The sequence below is a fragment of the Trachemys scripta genome, chromosome 17, assembly GCF_013100865.1.
Source record: "Trachemys scripta elegans isolate TJP31775 chromosome 17, CAS_Tse_1.0, whole genome shotgun sequence".
Taxonomy (NCBI): domain Eukaryota; kingdom Metazoa; phylum Chordata; order Testudines; family Emydidae; genus Trachemys; species Trachemys scripta.
In genome coordinates, this window is record NC_048314.1 from 18,570,961 (window position 1) to 18,587,176 (window position 16,216).

At 48.6% G+C, this 16,216-nt stretch overlaps 1 protein-coding gene across 2 annotated transcripts in view; it reads left to right on the forward strand.

Annotated features, from left to right (window-relative positions):
* RXRA (retinoid X receptor alpha) overlaps positions 1-16,041 on the forward strand; it is a 228,275-nt gene extending 212,234 nt beyond the window's left edge. For both annotated transcript variants that reach the window (XM_034793360.1, XM_034793362.1), the window contains 4 exons: positions 1,633-1,765; positions 2,851-2,942; positions 5,952-6,057; positions 12,149-16,041. In XM_034793360.1, the coding sequence (XP_034649251.1) occupies positions 1,633-1,765; positions 2,851-2,942; positions 5,952-6,057; positions 12,149-12,296 (479 nt within the window). In that variant the 3' untranslated portion in view covers positions 12,297-16,041. The remainder of the gene's footprint in view (positions 1-1,632; positions 1,766-2,850; positions 2,943-5,951; positions 6,058-12,148) is intronic.
* The last annotated feature ends 175 nt before the right edge of the window (positions 16,042-16,216 follow it).

Sequence of the window (16,216 nt, forward strand, 5' to 3'; positions counted from 1 at the left end):
ATTCTAATGGCATACCTTGTGCATAGCCCGTGATTGCAAAAGTATGTAAAGATAACAATCCCTAAACAAGCTACTCACCAGTATACCTGGGCCTAATGCTTATTGCTGATATAAGTATCAGCCACCAGCAGAAGTTGTTTTCTTCATGACATCTCCCAGAGATGCCTTCTACGGAATTGGGGGTGGCGGGGAAGAGAAGGGTTGTTAGAGAAGAATTTCTTCTGTGGCTGTCTTGCTTTTCCAGCTTATTGACATGTTGCTGCAGCTCATCCGGGCGCCAACAGAGGGCAGTACACGCCTCTCTTTGGAAACGGGCTTGTCTACTGATTAGCGTGTAAATTACGGTGACTGGAGGTGGAACTAGAATTTGAGTCTCCAGCTTTCACCAATAGGTGGCTCTGTCAGATGAAGGAATCAGATACTTTGGACTTCTCTAGCTCCTTTCACCTGAGATTCTCAAAGCAATGTACACACATCAAGTAAGCCTCTCCCTCCTTTGTGAGGTAGGTCGGGGTTTTAGCCCGGTTTTACGGATGAGAAAACCGAGGCACACAAGATGAAGTGACTTATCCAAGGTCACATAGCTAGTCAATGGCAGAGCCAAGCAATTGCATCATGGAGTCCTAACTCCCAGTTCTACTAGCAGACCCATCTTTTCTTATCCAGCTTGGATGTTTCCAACACACATGTCAGTAGAGTATGTCAAGAGATTCCGGAATTTTGATATTTTGATGAAAATTTGAATGTGGACATTTGGGGATTTTTTTTTTTTTATGAAATCCCCCCTCTACACACACACACACGCACGCACGCACACATTTTTTAACCAGCTTTAGCTATCCCCATAGTATCTAAGCACAGAAGGTATAATATATATACCTTCACAGATGCCTGACTTCCAGTGACAACTTCTAATAAGACAACCACCTACGCTTTAAAGAAATAAAATAGCATGGAATACATTATTTATTTGTGTTGGAATAATGTCCGGTGGCCCCAGTTATGGACCTGGGCCCCATTGCTCTGTACAAACACAGAGCAAAGAGATAGTACCTGCCCTGGAGAGCTTTGCAGGCTAAGCAGAGGACCAAAACAGACAATATCCCCAACAGTTTTCAGAAGCACGCATTTGAATCACAGGCTCTTAGCTTCTTTGCATGCTTATTGCTTGGAAACAACGTTAGTAGTAGCTCTTTACTGGTCACCTGTCATGGGTATTAGGCCACATTAGGTATGTGTAGTTACACACACAGACACAGGTCAATTGCCGTCTGTACAGAGAGACTTGGGGGAGGGGAATGATTTGCTCTAATGCTAGCATTTTGACTGTAGAGGAGATGGCCTCTATTACCTAATGTTGGCAATAGATTTTTTTTTTTAATCTATTTACTGCTTCTTCCCATATTTTCCCCTCCAACAACCAGGAAAGGGATCATTCCATAGAATATTTGGCATCTAACTCAGGATTCCTGCAAGAGGGGTGGATACCAAAGAAAAAGAGGCAGAGCGGGGCCAAGACCCATTCTGCAATGACTCCTCCTCAACTCTTGGTGGAGGTGGCGTTCCTGATTCCTAAAGCCGTAGGGGAGCCATTGATATTAACCATCATCCTTCGTTGTTTCTTCTCTCCAGGCTGGAATGAGCTTCTAATCGCCTCCTTCTCCCACCGTTCCATAGCTGTGAAAGATGGGATCCTCCTGGCCACCGGCCTCCATGTGCATCGGAACAGCGCTCACAGCGCAGGAGTCGGCGCCATCTTTGATAGGTGGGGGGCTGATGCCAGATATTTTGGAAGGGGTCTAGGCTGAGGTGCATTGGCAGAGTTGTGGGTGGGGAAGACTGGAATAGCAGTGAGTGTCGCAGGTCAGGGCTAAGGTTTGTTGGCAGAGCTGTGATGTGGAGGTTTGGTTTGAGGGGATGGGACCGATGGCCAGGATTGAGATGTATTGGCCATGCTATGCATATGGAAACTTGCCATCCATGTCAGTCCAGGCTGCAACCTCAAGTCTCCCCTTTTAAACGCACAGAAACGTCCAACCCAGAATAATTTGTGAGCTGCTCACCCAAAGCAAATTAATACATCTTTCATGGGGGCCAGCTGGCTCTAATGCCATGAAGAGGATGCTTGTTTATTGTGCTTTTCATCTTTAATTGGACCAAAATATTTGATTTTCACTCTGAACAACATAAAAGCACCAAAAATACCCAGCTGGCGCCACGCTCCTGTTCTTAGGGCGCATTTAATCCACTGCTTTGGCAAAGCGTTTTAACGTGAGACTTCCCTACTGTCTGACCCAGTTATTACTCAGAGCTCCACTCACATTGTGACTGCATCATCTGCCCTTGATAATTCTCAGAGATAGCTGGGTTGCGACCAAGGGACTGCTCATTATCTTTGCCTCATTCAGTCCCTCTTCTGAGCTGGGTGACAATATTCATTTCCTGTGAGGTCACAGGAGTGGGCATCCTGACTTCACTGCAGGATCTCACAGGGAAAGCTGGGCAAATATACCTGCAACAAGAGCAAAGAGAATGATAACAATTGGCAGCAGAGGAAATTGCTTTTGGATACCTGGCTTTTTACTTTTTAGCCTTTCTCCAGTGTCAGAGCCCCTTACTGAACTCGCTCCGAAGCTAGTCTTTATGGTCCTCGCTATGTTTCTCAGGAACCGTAGGCACCCAGCTTGGATTATGTTTGTGCAACAGCAGGGGGGGGAGTCTTCAGCTGTTACATATTGGCACTGTTCCACTGACTTCAACAGACCTACTCCAGATGACATCAGTTGAGGGGCTGGCTCAGAGTTTGTTTGTTTTTCATGCTGATCCCATGGACTTTTTGTCTCCCTGCAGAGTACTGACAGAACTCGTGTCAAAAATGCGAGACATGCAGATGGACAAGACGGAGCTGGGCTGCCTGCGAGCCATTGTCCTCTTCAACCCTGGTACATTCAGATGCTCTGTCTTAATGTCCCAATTCGGGCTTGGCTGGGGCTCTGTTCTTTTGGCTCTTTCTTTTATTGACTGTAAAATGCTACTGTAAATAACTCTAGGCACCAGATACAGCCAAGGCCAGGTGAAAGAGAGGAGAAAGAAAATCAAAGGGGAGCTCCAGGGATGGGAGTGTGTGATGCTATAAATATGCCTGTTTACCCTATCAGTGTATTGTGTGCAGTTCCCCCTTCCATCTAGGGCTGGTGTATGTAATGCCTAGAGAAATAGCCATAATCACATCTTAAATCTCCCCATTCTAAAGTGAATATAATATTTCATTGTCAGACTAAGGGGCATTTCCTCGCGGGGAGAGGGAAACATTACAGATATTAGGATTCTCTTGTAGGCGCAGGCTAACTAGGAATTGAGCTTAGCGCAGCGCAAAAGCCAGCCGATACCACTTCTTTGGAAGATTGCTTGGACCATATTTAGTCACAAGGGTTTTCCTAGTTGCGACCAACAGGCCAGATTCTCAGGTGGTGTTAATGGGCACTGCTGAACTGATCTTCATGGAGTCCTGCACCGTTTTATGCCTGCAGCCTGACAAAAGCAAAATTGTCGGAGATTTCAGAAGTCAAAGCTGTTCTGTTATCTCCCAACAGGTTCAAAAGTGGATCGAAACTAGAGAAGTACTTTGTAGCTGCCTTCTAAAAACGGATGTCTCCAAGGCAAAACCAAAATGGTGGCCAGTATGCATTACTCTTGATTCCGTATAGTGCCCAACACTCTAGCAAACGTAGTAACTGGATCCATGTGAAACGCTCATCTAGCAGCTGGATAGGGAGTATGATACAACCCCGCACTAGGCCATAATTGTTGGATTTTGTGAGAACCAGCACCACACACACACACACACACACACACACACACACACACACACACAGCTCATCAGATTAAGATGATTTATCCCTAACAAAACAACTCTGAGGATGGCATATCTCCATGTAACTAACACTCCCCTAGCATTTAGCCATTTCTTCACTCAGCATTGCAACGTGAGACTGAGTTAGGAGCCTTAGTCTCGTTGAAAGTCAATAGGATTTAGACTCCTAAATACCTAAGTCACGGCTGAAAAGGAGATGTAGGCTTCTAAGTCACTTAGGCCTTGCTGTGCAGAAGGCGTGGGGTTGTCCGAGGGATCAGCTGGGGAATGTAAATACTGACCAAGTCCCATAGGGAGCTGTCAAAAAAAGGGCTTTCTTTTGGCCCTGCTGCCGTGATTTGTGTTTGGGCAAAACCACAAGTCAGCGGCTTGAGAGGAGCTTAAAGCTTTTTGATGAGGGCTTGTAATCGCTGGAGTGAACCAAAGTGTTGGATTTGGAGTGGGGAGGATACAACCTTAGTCAGGCAAAGCCAATCCGACAGCTGATTATCTGTCCATCAGCCATCGTCAGACACACAATCGCTTGAGCTCTCCCAGAACCCTCTGAACTGATGCACAAAGTGGCTGGGATTCAGACTGCAGGCTCTAGGGATGAATATGGCAGCACAGCACAGTAGATAAATTGAAGGAGATAAACCCAAATCTGAGATTAGTCAGCATAACTGGATTTGTCCGAGTAGGAAATATTTGAGTGTAACTCTGCCATGTTATTTTTTTTAAACCCTTTCAAGATATTTTAATTGACCTTTGCAATCCAGATCGGTAGCCACCAGAAGATGCCACCCACCGATGGCAGTTCCGTGGCCTGCATGAATTGAGATCGGTGGCCTCAGACCAGTTCCCTTGTGTCCACGGTGCAAAAACCACTAGCACCATAGTTGGTGCTAACTGTTCCCCTTGTTAGTAGCCTCTGCCAGGAGGCCAAGACTTAAAATGGCCCCGCTCCTCTCTTGTCCCCTAACTACAGGGTTCATGTCACGTTAGGGTTGAGGCCCATGGCTCACAGGATTGATGGATGAAGCGGAGAATCTGTTGCTTGCTGCTTCCCATCCAGGCCAGCTCTGGAGCAGCTGAACCTTTCTTGCTGTTTAGTTAGGGCAATCAAAATCCAATTCCCAGTGGGCAAAATCCACCAGCAGTTGTACATCCGGCCCCTTTAATGGCAGTCTCAGCAAAGTGGCCAGGGATTAAATCAAGGTGGAGACCAAACTCCCCCTCTGGCTTGTAGAGAGGTGGCAGGGTTGACACGAGTGCTGTATCTGTCCTGAGGATGCAACAAGCATGCTAGCTCCAGAGCTGTTCTTTGTAGCTCTTTCTTACAGGGGATTTATTGGGCTGTGGTAGAAACAATAGATGGCCCTGTAACTCCCCTCCCCACTCCTCCCTCGCAGCGTAAAAGCAGAGATCGTTGGCTGATGAAGGCCATCAGTTCCTGTTTCCATCCCTTGTCTAGTTCCCTGGCTCTCTGTCTTCATCCAGCTAGCTGGTTTCCTGGGCCGGAAGGGGACGCTGACTTCCCAAACAGGGAGAGACGCTCGACAATTGCCTGACTTGAGTTCTGTTGCTTGTGAAAGAAGCTGGGGAATGAAAGCACTATCAAGCCAGGTCCTCATCCCCGTCCCCTGCAGCACACTGCTCCTCGGTGCTGTACCACAACCCTGGCCTAGAGGTGGAGGTGGGGGAACGAACGCCATTCTAGGGTTGACAGAGAAATTCGGTCTCCATTTCCATTCTGCTCTTGGCCTTTGTGCTGAGCCAGCCAACAACCCAACTCCTGGGAACTAAACTGAGATAAACACCCTCCCCCATCAGACCTGACTCATTTCACAGAGGGCACCAAACAGTCCTGTCCAATTAGGTGCCCCTAAAGTGCTGTTCAGTCACCACCAAACTGGGCCAGAATCAGACCAGTGACCGGAGACATCCACTCCCCTTAGCTGGCCATTAGGGGATGGCTCTGGATGTACACGGCCCACCAGTCGATACTCCTCACTCGCCTCTTGTCTCCATCCTGGAAATGTCCAACATGATCCAAAATGTGCCTGAGTCTCGGCTAAGGGTCCTTGTTGTGTTTCAGACTCGAAAGGACTCTCCAACCCCGCTGAAGTGGAGGCTTTGCGTGAGAAGGTATATGCGTCACTAGAGGCATACTGCAAACACAAATACCCCGACCAGCCTGGAAGGTGAGTGTCTGAGCGTGGATGCCTGCCATGGCCAGGGTTGGCACCAAGCTCCTGTTCTTTGCTACTAGACGAGACCTGTCCACAGTGCCATCCAAAAGCTGCACCTGGGGAAGGGTTCCAAGAAGCGCCTCCTCCCCATTCCAAGTAATAACAACACTATGCCCTGACTGTAGGCCAGGGGTAGGCAACCTATGGCATGGGTGCTGAAGGCGGCACGCTAGCTGATTTTCAGTGGCACTCACATTGCCTGAGTCCTGGCCACCGGTCCAGGGGGCTCTGCATTTTAATTTAATTTTAAATTAAACTTCTTAAACATTTTAAAAACCTTATTTACTTTACATACAACAATAGTTTAGTTATCTATTATAGACTTATCGAAAGAGACCTTCTAAAACCGTTAAAATATGTGACTGGCACGCGAAACATTAAATGAGAGTGAATAAATGAAGACTCGGCATAGCACTTCTGAAAGGTTGCCGACCCCTGCTGTAGGCAGTGCTTTTTGTCTGGGGAGCGCAGACCCTTTACAAGCCTTAAGATTTGCAATAATCGTATAAGTAGTTAATGTTCACCTTTTATAGATGAGTAAATGGAGACCGAGAGCTACATTTCCCTGCTGGTATAGGTGGAGGCAACACGGTTGAAGCGAAACCATTAATTTTTGCCCTGCCCGATCAATGGAGCCTCACAAGCCCCCCACTATGAAGTGCAGAAGTGTCACCACCCCCATTTTACTGAATGGCCAATGGAGGCAGAGAGAAGTGATCCAACTTGCACAAGGTCACGCAGCAAGTCAGTGCCGGGAATAGAACCGTTGGGTTCCTTCTGGTCCCCTGCTCTAGCCACTAGAAACATAGCAATGGGATGAGTGCACCCCAGGGGAAACCATCAAGAATCAACCACAGAAAAACAAGATACACGGAGTCAATTTTCTCGGAAAAACACGTGAGCACCACTGATGGGAAGCAAAAGCCTCCGTTGAAGCTCCTCTCTCTCTCTCTCTCTCTCTCTCTCTCCTCCCCCCCATCCCCCATTCAGCTGGGAACAGGAAGAGAAATTCACAATGCTTTTCCTCGATCATTCCAGAATTGAGTGGGTGCATTTTCCCAGTCACAGCTTGGAGTTGGCAACTTTCAGCTATGCAACCGTCAGGAACAAAATGAAGGAACGCACTGTGAATTGCCTGTTGATACAAGTCCGTTAAGGAACGTGTATATCCGTAAAAACGGCAAAATAGTTTAGAAATTTGGATTCACATCTCATCTGGCTTCATGGGCTTCCTTTCTGGACAGTCGAAAAAATGGATCCTCTTACAACAGTAGTTGATTCATGCAACAATTGAGAGCCATTGTGCCAACCCAAAATTGCTTTGAGGTTGCAATGTTCTGGACTTCAATATCAAAAGTCAAAGCCAGCCCTGTGCCAGAGATGGCTCATCAGGCTGATGTGGTGTAAGATGCCTCAGTTTCCATAGCCAGTAGTACACAAGTGAGCAATGTAGCAAGCATTATGTCTGACCACCTGTGAGTACCCTAACCTTATGGATCACAAACCCATTCTGCAGCTGGGTAAACAGGAGGGACCCTTTCAGGGTGAGATCAAGCAAAGCTCAAACCATGACTGCTGGGACTGTAATCAAGCAGTGTTTGTAAGATTGTCAGAATGGGCTAAAAAACAGTGTGAATATTATTGCCGGTCTTGTTTGGTTTGGAGGATGGTGGGAGGCAGGTTGGCGACCTTGGAGAACAGGACAAGAAAGGTTGGTTGAAGCCCAGAAAACCACATGCAACTCGTCTAAGTTTTGGATCCTCTCGCCAGCTCTGAAGCCAACTCAGGTTCATGTAAATTTCACCTTTTAAGCAAACCTGTCCCCAATTTTGACTGAACTTTGTAGTAATTTTCAAAAGATCTCAACTCCCATTTGGGCTTGAAATAAGTGGCCAGCCATAGTTGCTACAATGGGAGCTGGCTTTGGAAATCAGGCCTTCTTCCTCAGGAATGGACTGACCCAAACCCCCAGATGCAAACGTCCCTGTCTTTGGAGGGGTGTGTAAAATCCACATTGAACTTTCAAGCCAGTGCTCATCACTACTCCTTTGTTTGCACCTCAGATCTGGGCAGACTTCATGGAAGCGGGGTGGGATTCAGAGTTGCGACCAAGTTTTGCTCTGAGTTTCTGGATTCATTGGAACCAGAGGCTTGGGAGGTGTGAACCTACCTGGATAAAAACCAAAGCAAATGTTCTCAGAAAATCCTGCAAAGCAAGGTCACCCCATTTCACTTCTCTCCGTTCCAAAACCCATGAAGATCTGAATGGCTTTGACACAGCTCGACTAAGGTGTGAGGACTCCACTCGAGCTCTCTCTACTCTGAGGACTACGCTAGTGATCACCGTGAAATGGAAGGAAATATTCAGTGCATCATATGACCGATACCATAGTCCAGTGGACGGGAGTCCTGGGTTCTATTCCTGGCAACGTCACTGACTTGTGTGACACTGAACAAGTCACCTAACCTCTTTGTGCCTCCCATTCTCCATCAGTAATGGGGGCAGGGATATCGCCCTTTGCAAAGAGCTGTGAAAGCAACAAACATAGAGCTCTAACTAAGTGCGGGGTATAATTATAATTAAGTCGTGACATGCCTTGCTGGCAAGTGGTATAATTGAAAGTAGGGAGCTGAATAGGTTTTCCAAAATGGATTAGACAGTTACAGGAATTAAGACTTCGCAGTTACACAAAAGCTAGGTTCAAACATACAAGGGGTCTCCATCTCCATGCTCCATGCTTGGAGGATTGGGCTAAAAGAAATCTGATGAGGTTCAACAAGGACAAATGCAGAGTCCTGCACTTAGGACGGAAGAATCCCATGCACCGCTACAGGCTGGGGACCGACTGGCTAAGCAGCAGTTCTGTAGAAAAGGACCTGGGGATTACAATGGACGAGAAGCTGGATATGAGTCAGCAGTGTGCCTTTGTTGCCAAGAAGGCTAATGGCATAGTGGGCTGCATTAATAGGAATGTTGCCAGCAGATGGAGGGAAGTGATTATTCCCCTCTATTCGGCACTGGTGAGGCCACATCTGGAGTATTGCATCCATTTTACTGAATGGCCAATGGAGGCAGAGAGAAGTGATCCAACTTGCACAAGGTCATGCAGCAAGTCAGTGCCGGGAATAGAACCGTTGGGTTCCTTCTGGTCCCCTGCTCTAGCCACTAGAAACATAGCAATGGGATGAGTGCACCCCAGGGGAAACCATCAAGAATCAACCACAGAAAAGGATGTGGACAAATTGGAGTGAGTCCAGCGGAGGGCAACGAAAATGATTAGGGGGCTGGGGCACATGACTTATGTGGAGAGGCTGAAGGAACTGGGCTTATTTAGTCTGCAGAAGAGAAGAGTGAGGGGGGATTTGAAAGTAGCTTCAACTACCTGAAGGGGGGTTCCAAAGAGGACTGTTCTCAGTGGTACCAGATGACAGAACAAGGAACAATGGTCTCAAGTTTCAGTGGGGGAGGTCTAGGTTGGATATTAGGAAACACCATTTCACCAGGAGGATGGTGAAACACTGGAATGGGTTACCTAGGGAAGTAGTGGAATCTCATCCTTAGAGGTTTTTAAGGCCCAGCTTGACAAAGCCTTGGCTAGGATGATTTAGTTGGGGTTGGTCCTGCTTTGAGCAGGGGGTTAGACTAGATGACCTCCTGAGGAACCTTCCAACCCTAAAAATAAAATAAATAAATAAAAAAATAAAATGACACAACATGATCCCCATTTGGGGTCAGGAAGAAATTCCTCCCCTGGCAGAACAATGGACAGTTGAGTTCTCTGTGGGCAATTTACTGGATCATCCCGCAGTAGGCACTGCCAGAGACTAGACAGTCCACTGGTGAGTTTCAGATGTGCCTTCCTGCAAGACTATGAACTGGGCTCACAAGAATAGTGTAAATGCTCGTGCACCAAATAAGCTACTCCTGCACAACAGCCAGGCTAAGGGAAACATTCCCAGGCCAAACATAACTGAGTCCCGGCCTCCCTGTGCTGCTCTAGCAGGGCAGGCTTGGTGTGTACGTGACATGAAGCAGCCTCATGCGATCAGCTCCCTTCTCTCCTGGCCCAGCCCCAGCCCTGGTGCATTGCGCTGTGGGCTGGTTATCTCACGGTTAAATGGATCCGAAGGCTGCAACCATCATCTGGTTTGGTTTAGAGTGAAACTTCCTGGATGGGATGGCAGGACTGATTTGTTTTTTCTGGCCCTTGTCCCACTGCTCTTTCCAGCTCAGCAAATACACACACACACACACACACACACACACACACACACAGAGCACACAGAGCACACAGAGCACACAGTCCATCCCCCCCACGTAACTTCTTTTCGCTGGCCCAGCTCCAGCCTTGAAACTCCGTTGCTTATTTTGAAGCCCCTGCTTGCATGGGGACACTAAAAATAAATAAAGACGTTCTCTATTATTAATGGGAATTTTTTTAAAACATTCATCCAAAGCGCTGTGGCGTGTGGTGGGGTGGGGGGAGGGGGAACCAAACGAGCTGGGCAGAGATCTCATGGAGCTGCTCTGGGGTTGGAGGTGGGGAAGGGTCTCTGGAGAGACAGTTCTGCGTCTGAGCCCTATGCAATTCCTAACTCATTTGGCCCGAGCCCATTATCCCAAACGAACAGAAATTGCGAGTACGTCCCATAGTTTGCCCTGAGGTCCAAATCCACATTGTATCGAAGAGCCACATTGCACCTACCCCACCTAAAGGGAGCTCCTCTCCTCCTCTCTTCACTGGCGCCTGGAATGTATTCCCCACCAGCTGGCTCCTCTCCACTGAACTCTAGATTCAGGGCAGGCAGAGCACAGCCTTCCCCAGAGCTGCTGGCCAGCCTTGGGGGGTTTCTCACATCCAGGGTTTTGCCGAAAATCACCAGGGCCTGTCTGTCCCCCACTGCTGGGGAGCTTTTGAGGCCACAGAACCAGCTCCTTAAACCCGTGATCCTGCCCCGGTTTTGCGGAGTGCCAAACGCTGTTTCTCCCGTGTTTTGAAAGACTTTCCCATGAAGCATCAAAGCCCTCGTATGTGAATGCAGCACTCGTTGCTTGTCAGCAAGTTTTTGAAAGCATTGTGGGTGCAACAGGAAAAGCACCTCTGCTGGGCTGAGCTGAGGGAGAGATGGATAAAGTAGATGGGCAGCTCCCAAAACACCAGCCAAAGACAAGTGGGAGCTGCTCACCCAACCCAGCAAGAGGAGGAGGGGCTGTGTTTTAACACCTGGGACTTCAATCCCCTGCTTGAGAAGATGCTGCCGTCTTCCATTTGATTCACCCCGGGTATAGTGCCCCTCAGCCCACATTTCTCCTTTGCCAGAGAGTCCCAAAGGCTTAGAGCAGTGGAAGCAGGGTACCTGCCTGAGGATATCTGTGAAGAGTGACTTGTGGCGCTGCTGTCTGTTGTCAGTTACTGTGTTACTTTATTAAAGGGATGCAGTCGGGCTGCAGTCTAGTCAGTTTCATGAAATGAGTAAAAAGTCACTCCAGCCCCCCGGCTGGTTTTTGTGGTTTTACAGTCACATTTTCCTATTTCCAAAGAGAAAAAAGAAGGGGGGAGGGGGGCGCAGATGCTGAGCTGTTGTCTTCACTGAACTGGTGCCCCGGCCCAATGTGTTTCTTCTCTCCTCTGCTATTGTGTAAGACTCACACAACCGATACAGGAAAATGACTTCAATGGCTTTACACAAAGTGCTGCCAAATGCAAACCCAACAACCGAGAGGGCGAGATTCCCTCTACCCTCTTTCACTTCTGGTAACCGCAGGCTGTTGTCATTGTTTATCTTGATTGCATGTCCCGCAGGAGAGAGAGCCGGTTGGTAACATCTCGGTGTAATGAGTGTATGGGGGATTTAGCCCTGTGATTTCCAGTAACTAGAAAGAAGTCCAGCCCAAAGGGCGAGCTGTGCTCGGACTAGACCCATCTCTACCAGGAACGTTCACAGGAGCCGCGTGAGCTCTCCCTTCCTTGCTGCACCGCACCTCTGACAACACCAGCTGAGTGTGAGGTGTCTAACCATGTTCTCTTCTTCACTCTTGCAGGTTTGCAAAACTCTTGCTTCGCCTCCCCGCCCTCCGATCCATTGGCCTGAAATGCCTGGAGCACCTGTTCTTCTTCAAGCTAATAGGAGACACGCCCATCGACACCTTCTTGATGGAGATGCTGGAAGCGCCCCACCAAATGACTTAGAGAATCTCGGCTGGGTCAGTCCCGTCACCCGGCAGGGGCCGCAGCAGCCTCCTCCCACCTCCACTCTTCCTCTTCCTCCTCCCTCTCCCCAGTGCCAGAGACCCCATTCGCTCTTCTCCGTCTGACCCAGGGGGACACCCCGCTGCCCCTTGCCTCCTCGTCACGCTGACCTCTGCTCATTTTATCACCGCCGCATCGAAGGAGCTGACGATCGTTTTACTATTTTAGATGTAGAGAAGTGGGACGTAGCATTTCAAAAGCAAACAATCCCCCCTGCTCCGCCTCCTGGCACACCTGAGTTTGAAGCCAAACTGAAGGCCAGGCTTCTCGGCTCCCTGCCTGCCTCTGCCGTAGTTGGGTTTGGATTTCTGCATGCGGCTGAGATGGTTGGTTGGAAGCAGTCGGCGGGGTGGATCCCACCTATAGGAACCCTGAGTAGCTGGGGTTTGGATGGGCTGGGGGAGTGGTTTAATCCTGCTTACCCACAGCTGGATATTTTCAGAGGATGGAGTTTTTGAAAGAGGAAAGAATATATATTTTTGGTTTCTAACGATTAGTATTTACTTCTCTCAAGGAAAACCGCTCTGGAATGGCCCCTGCGATGTCGCGAATGAGGATCTTTTGCAGAGCCTTCTCTTTCAAATGAAAAGCAGGGGATTGCGGGATTGTTCACTTATCCCCTTCCCCCTCCCCAAATTAATGACCTGAACGGAGAAATGACCGGTCACACCGAGAGACTGAGCCCCCCTCTGTGTGTGGAGGGCAGTGTGGACGGCGGTGACTTCAGTGCCCTGCTTTCCTTCTGGAAAAGCAACAGCGTGTCATGATTTTTCCAAAGATGACTGTTCTCTCAGTTGTGGAGCTAGCCAATCAAAACACAAACCATCTGGATTGCACAAGTCTGTAGCGGTTGCTTTAAGGCTGCAGTGATTCCAATTCCCACTCCCCTCGTAAGAGTCTTACTGGAATCCCTACCTCTCCCTTAACACACAGGCATTCGTCATGACCCATAACACTACGTGCATTTCACATTATGGTGTCCACGCACACTTGCTCAGGCAGGCCAAGCAAACTAGTTGATGTTAGTCAGATTGTCAGGGGTTCTGGGAGCGTTTGCCTGGCGGTAGGACTGATGGCACTAGGAGCTCGGAATGGGTGGAGTGGAGCGAATAACCGATTTTTCAGCTCACGGTCACGTCGATAGGGCCTAATTCATCACCGTTTTGCACAATCATTGACATCAGTGCAAAATGTTACCACCCTCGTTTGACGATTTGGCAGCACGGGTGTAAATGACTGCCCAGGATGCCAGGCAATGATAAATTGGGCCCTAGGGCAGCACTTAATTGGTGAGATTGATTGGTGAAGCGAGGGCTGGGCCTTCCCCAAAACTCTTCCCCATCTGCTCTAGGTATTGGTTTTTTTGGGTGATTTGGTGCTCCCCACAGGGATCAGGAAATGGGGGTGCAGCCTCTGTCCTAGTGGCCAAAAAGGTGATTTTCCATTTGCTGGTTAAATATTAAATTTACCATCTCAAAATAGAGATTTCAAAGCAATCCCCCCATCCCCCTCCAAAAAAATCCCCTTTGCTTTCTCCATTGGACTCTCACACCATTTTCTTAGAGCAACATGTGATGAGAATTCAGGGACACCTCCGTTTTGGAAGGACCCGGGCGGGAAACCTTTGCCACGCCTGGGGAGATATCCGAGAACTGCAGGAAGCACTGAAGGGACCACTTCCCTTTGCAGTACCTTTGGCTGATAGGCCATGTTTCTGCGGTAATTCTGAGGGAAGCTATATTATAAAAATTCGGCTCTAGCCAGGAAACAAAAATGCAGTAATTTTAGCTTGCTCACTCAACAATCTCTGATCTCTTGGACAGCGAGGTGGCTGGTGGGTTTTTAGGTACTTCCCTAAATGCTTCGATCCTAGAAACACCACCACTGAGGAGCAATTACGTGCTGATCAGAGATACTAATAAGATCTTATCCCTTAGAAAGCAGGATTGTTCCCTACAGTCTATTCTGTTCAGTCCAGTTTGAAATGACCCGAGCAACCAGGACTCCACCACTTCTCTTAGAAGGGAGGTTATTTCACAGTCTGCTGGATCTCACTTTTACGACGTTTTTTCCAGCTCTTCAGCCTGTTGGCTGATTGTCCCAGGCAGCAGGAGCCGCTTTAAAAAATGTGTGGGGACGGGGGATCAATTGTTTTGCTTTTACAGACTGCTGGCTTCTCACTTAATCCCTGCGCATTCGCCAAAACACAGCACTCCACAAACTCCAGAGAACGTCTTCAGGTTTCTTAGGGGGCAGCAAATCAGCCAGGGAGCAGGTGTCGCCTGAGGCCAAGGTAGAAAACAAAGGAAAAGGAAAAGCAGAAGAAACAATGAAGTATCTTGCTGATTTTTTCCAGAGGAAAGTAGTTATTCTTAACACATGAAAGGAGCATTTGGGCCAAGCCAAGAACGAGATGCCTGCGGTTGGCTCCCTACCAGGGACTTCCCATCTACTTTTATTTGGTTTGTGCTTTAAAATGACAAATTATTAGAGTCCAAAACTATTTCTTCCCCTCTCCTCCTCCCCTGCCACCCCATTGGTTGCAACCGGCTCTTTAAATAGCTGCTTTGTGTCTCAGTCAAGTGTGATGAAGCAAATTCAACCCTGGGCTATTACCTATGTTCATTCAGAGGCAGGGTGGATATTCAATCTTACAGCTGCTGCCCACTTTCCAAGCACGCTGGCAGTTCAAGTTCCGTCAGCGAATAAGGCCACCTTGTAGCTCATCAAGGATTTCACTTCAAAACTGCCCCCCCAGGCCAGCCTGAAGTGTCAAATCCACAGAGGCAGGGAACGTGTTTTGGCTGCGTTTCTTTGGCAGCCTGGGCGCCGCTGAAAATATTATTAAACAGCTTCACCCTGGAAGAATTTGCCAAGAAAACAAGGCAAGAGAACGTAGTCATCTAGAGGATGCCAACGTGGACCATCATGGTCTATGCATTTCCATCAGAAGAGTGAGAGAGCGGTCAGCAGGGGATTGCGGGTACCTGTAAACTTCCCACCAGGCTGGCACATGGGATCTGAGCCCAAGAGCGCCATGGTTATTTTTTAACCCGCATTTTGGATTCCGATCCCTGTTATTGCTACTGAATCTCAGGTGTTTAAACATTTTAGAAGGAGTCTCAGAAGCCTGGATTATGTGTTTTGTCTGCCTAGAGCCTGCTTGCCAGAGAATATCAGGGTGCTTTATTAAAGAGCCCACTGAACATAGCACTATAATAAACATTTACTCTTGTTTATCTCCATTGGGCAGACCTCCTTTATTTTTTTAATTGGATGCTTGAAAGGAGCTGTGTTAGGGGCTGGAAGTCTGAGTTGCTGTTTGTTTTTCTAGGCTGCAAATGTGAGCTCTTAGCCAGCTCGTCATCAGCCGTCAGAAGGAGCTAGGGAACAGGGGCTGGTCTAGGCCAAAGACGGACTTGTGGGGGGGTTTTCTGAGCCCCCAGGGGAAAGGGGGGCAGAGCTGCGATCTAATGAGCATGCAGCACGTCTCGCCCACATTAATGTAGAACCTCGTCTGAGTCTAAACTGCTTCCCCGGCTCTTCAATAAATAAATAGTTCAGTATCCTAGAGCAGTTGCTCTCAAAGTAGGGGCGCTGCTTGTTCAGGGAAAGCCCCTCGCGGGCCGGGCTGGTTTGTTTACCTGCCGCGTCCGCAGGTTCGGCCGATCGCAGCTCTCACTGGTCGTGGTTCACTGCTCCAGGCCAATGGGGGCTGCAGTAAGGGAGGCCAGCACATCGCTCGGCCCACACCGCTTCCTGCAGCCCCCATTGGCCTGGAGCAGTGAACCACGGCCAGTGAGAGCTGCGATCGGCCGAACCTGCGGACGCGGCAGGTAAACAAACCAGCCCGGCCCGCG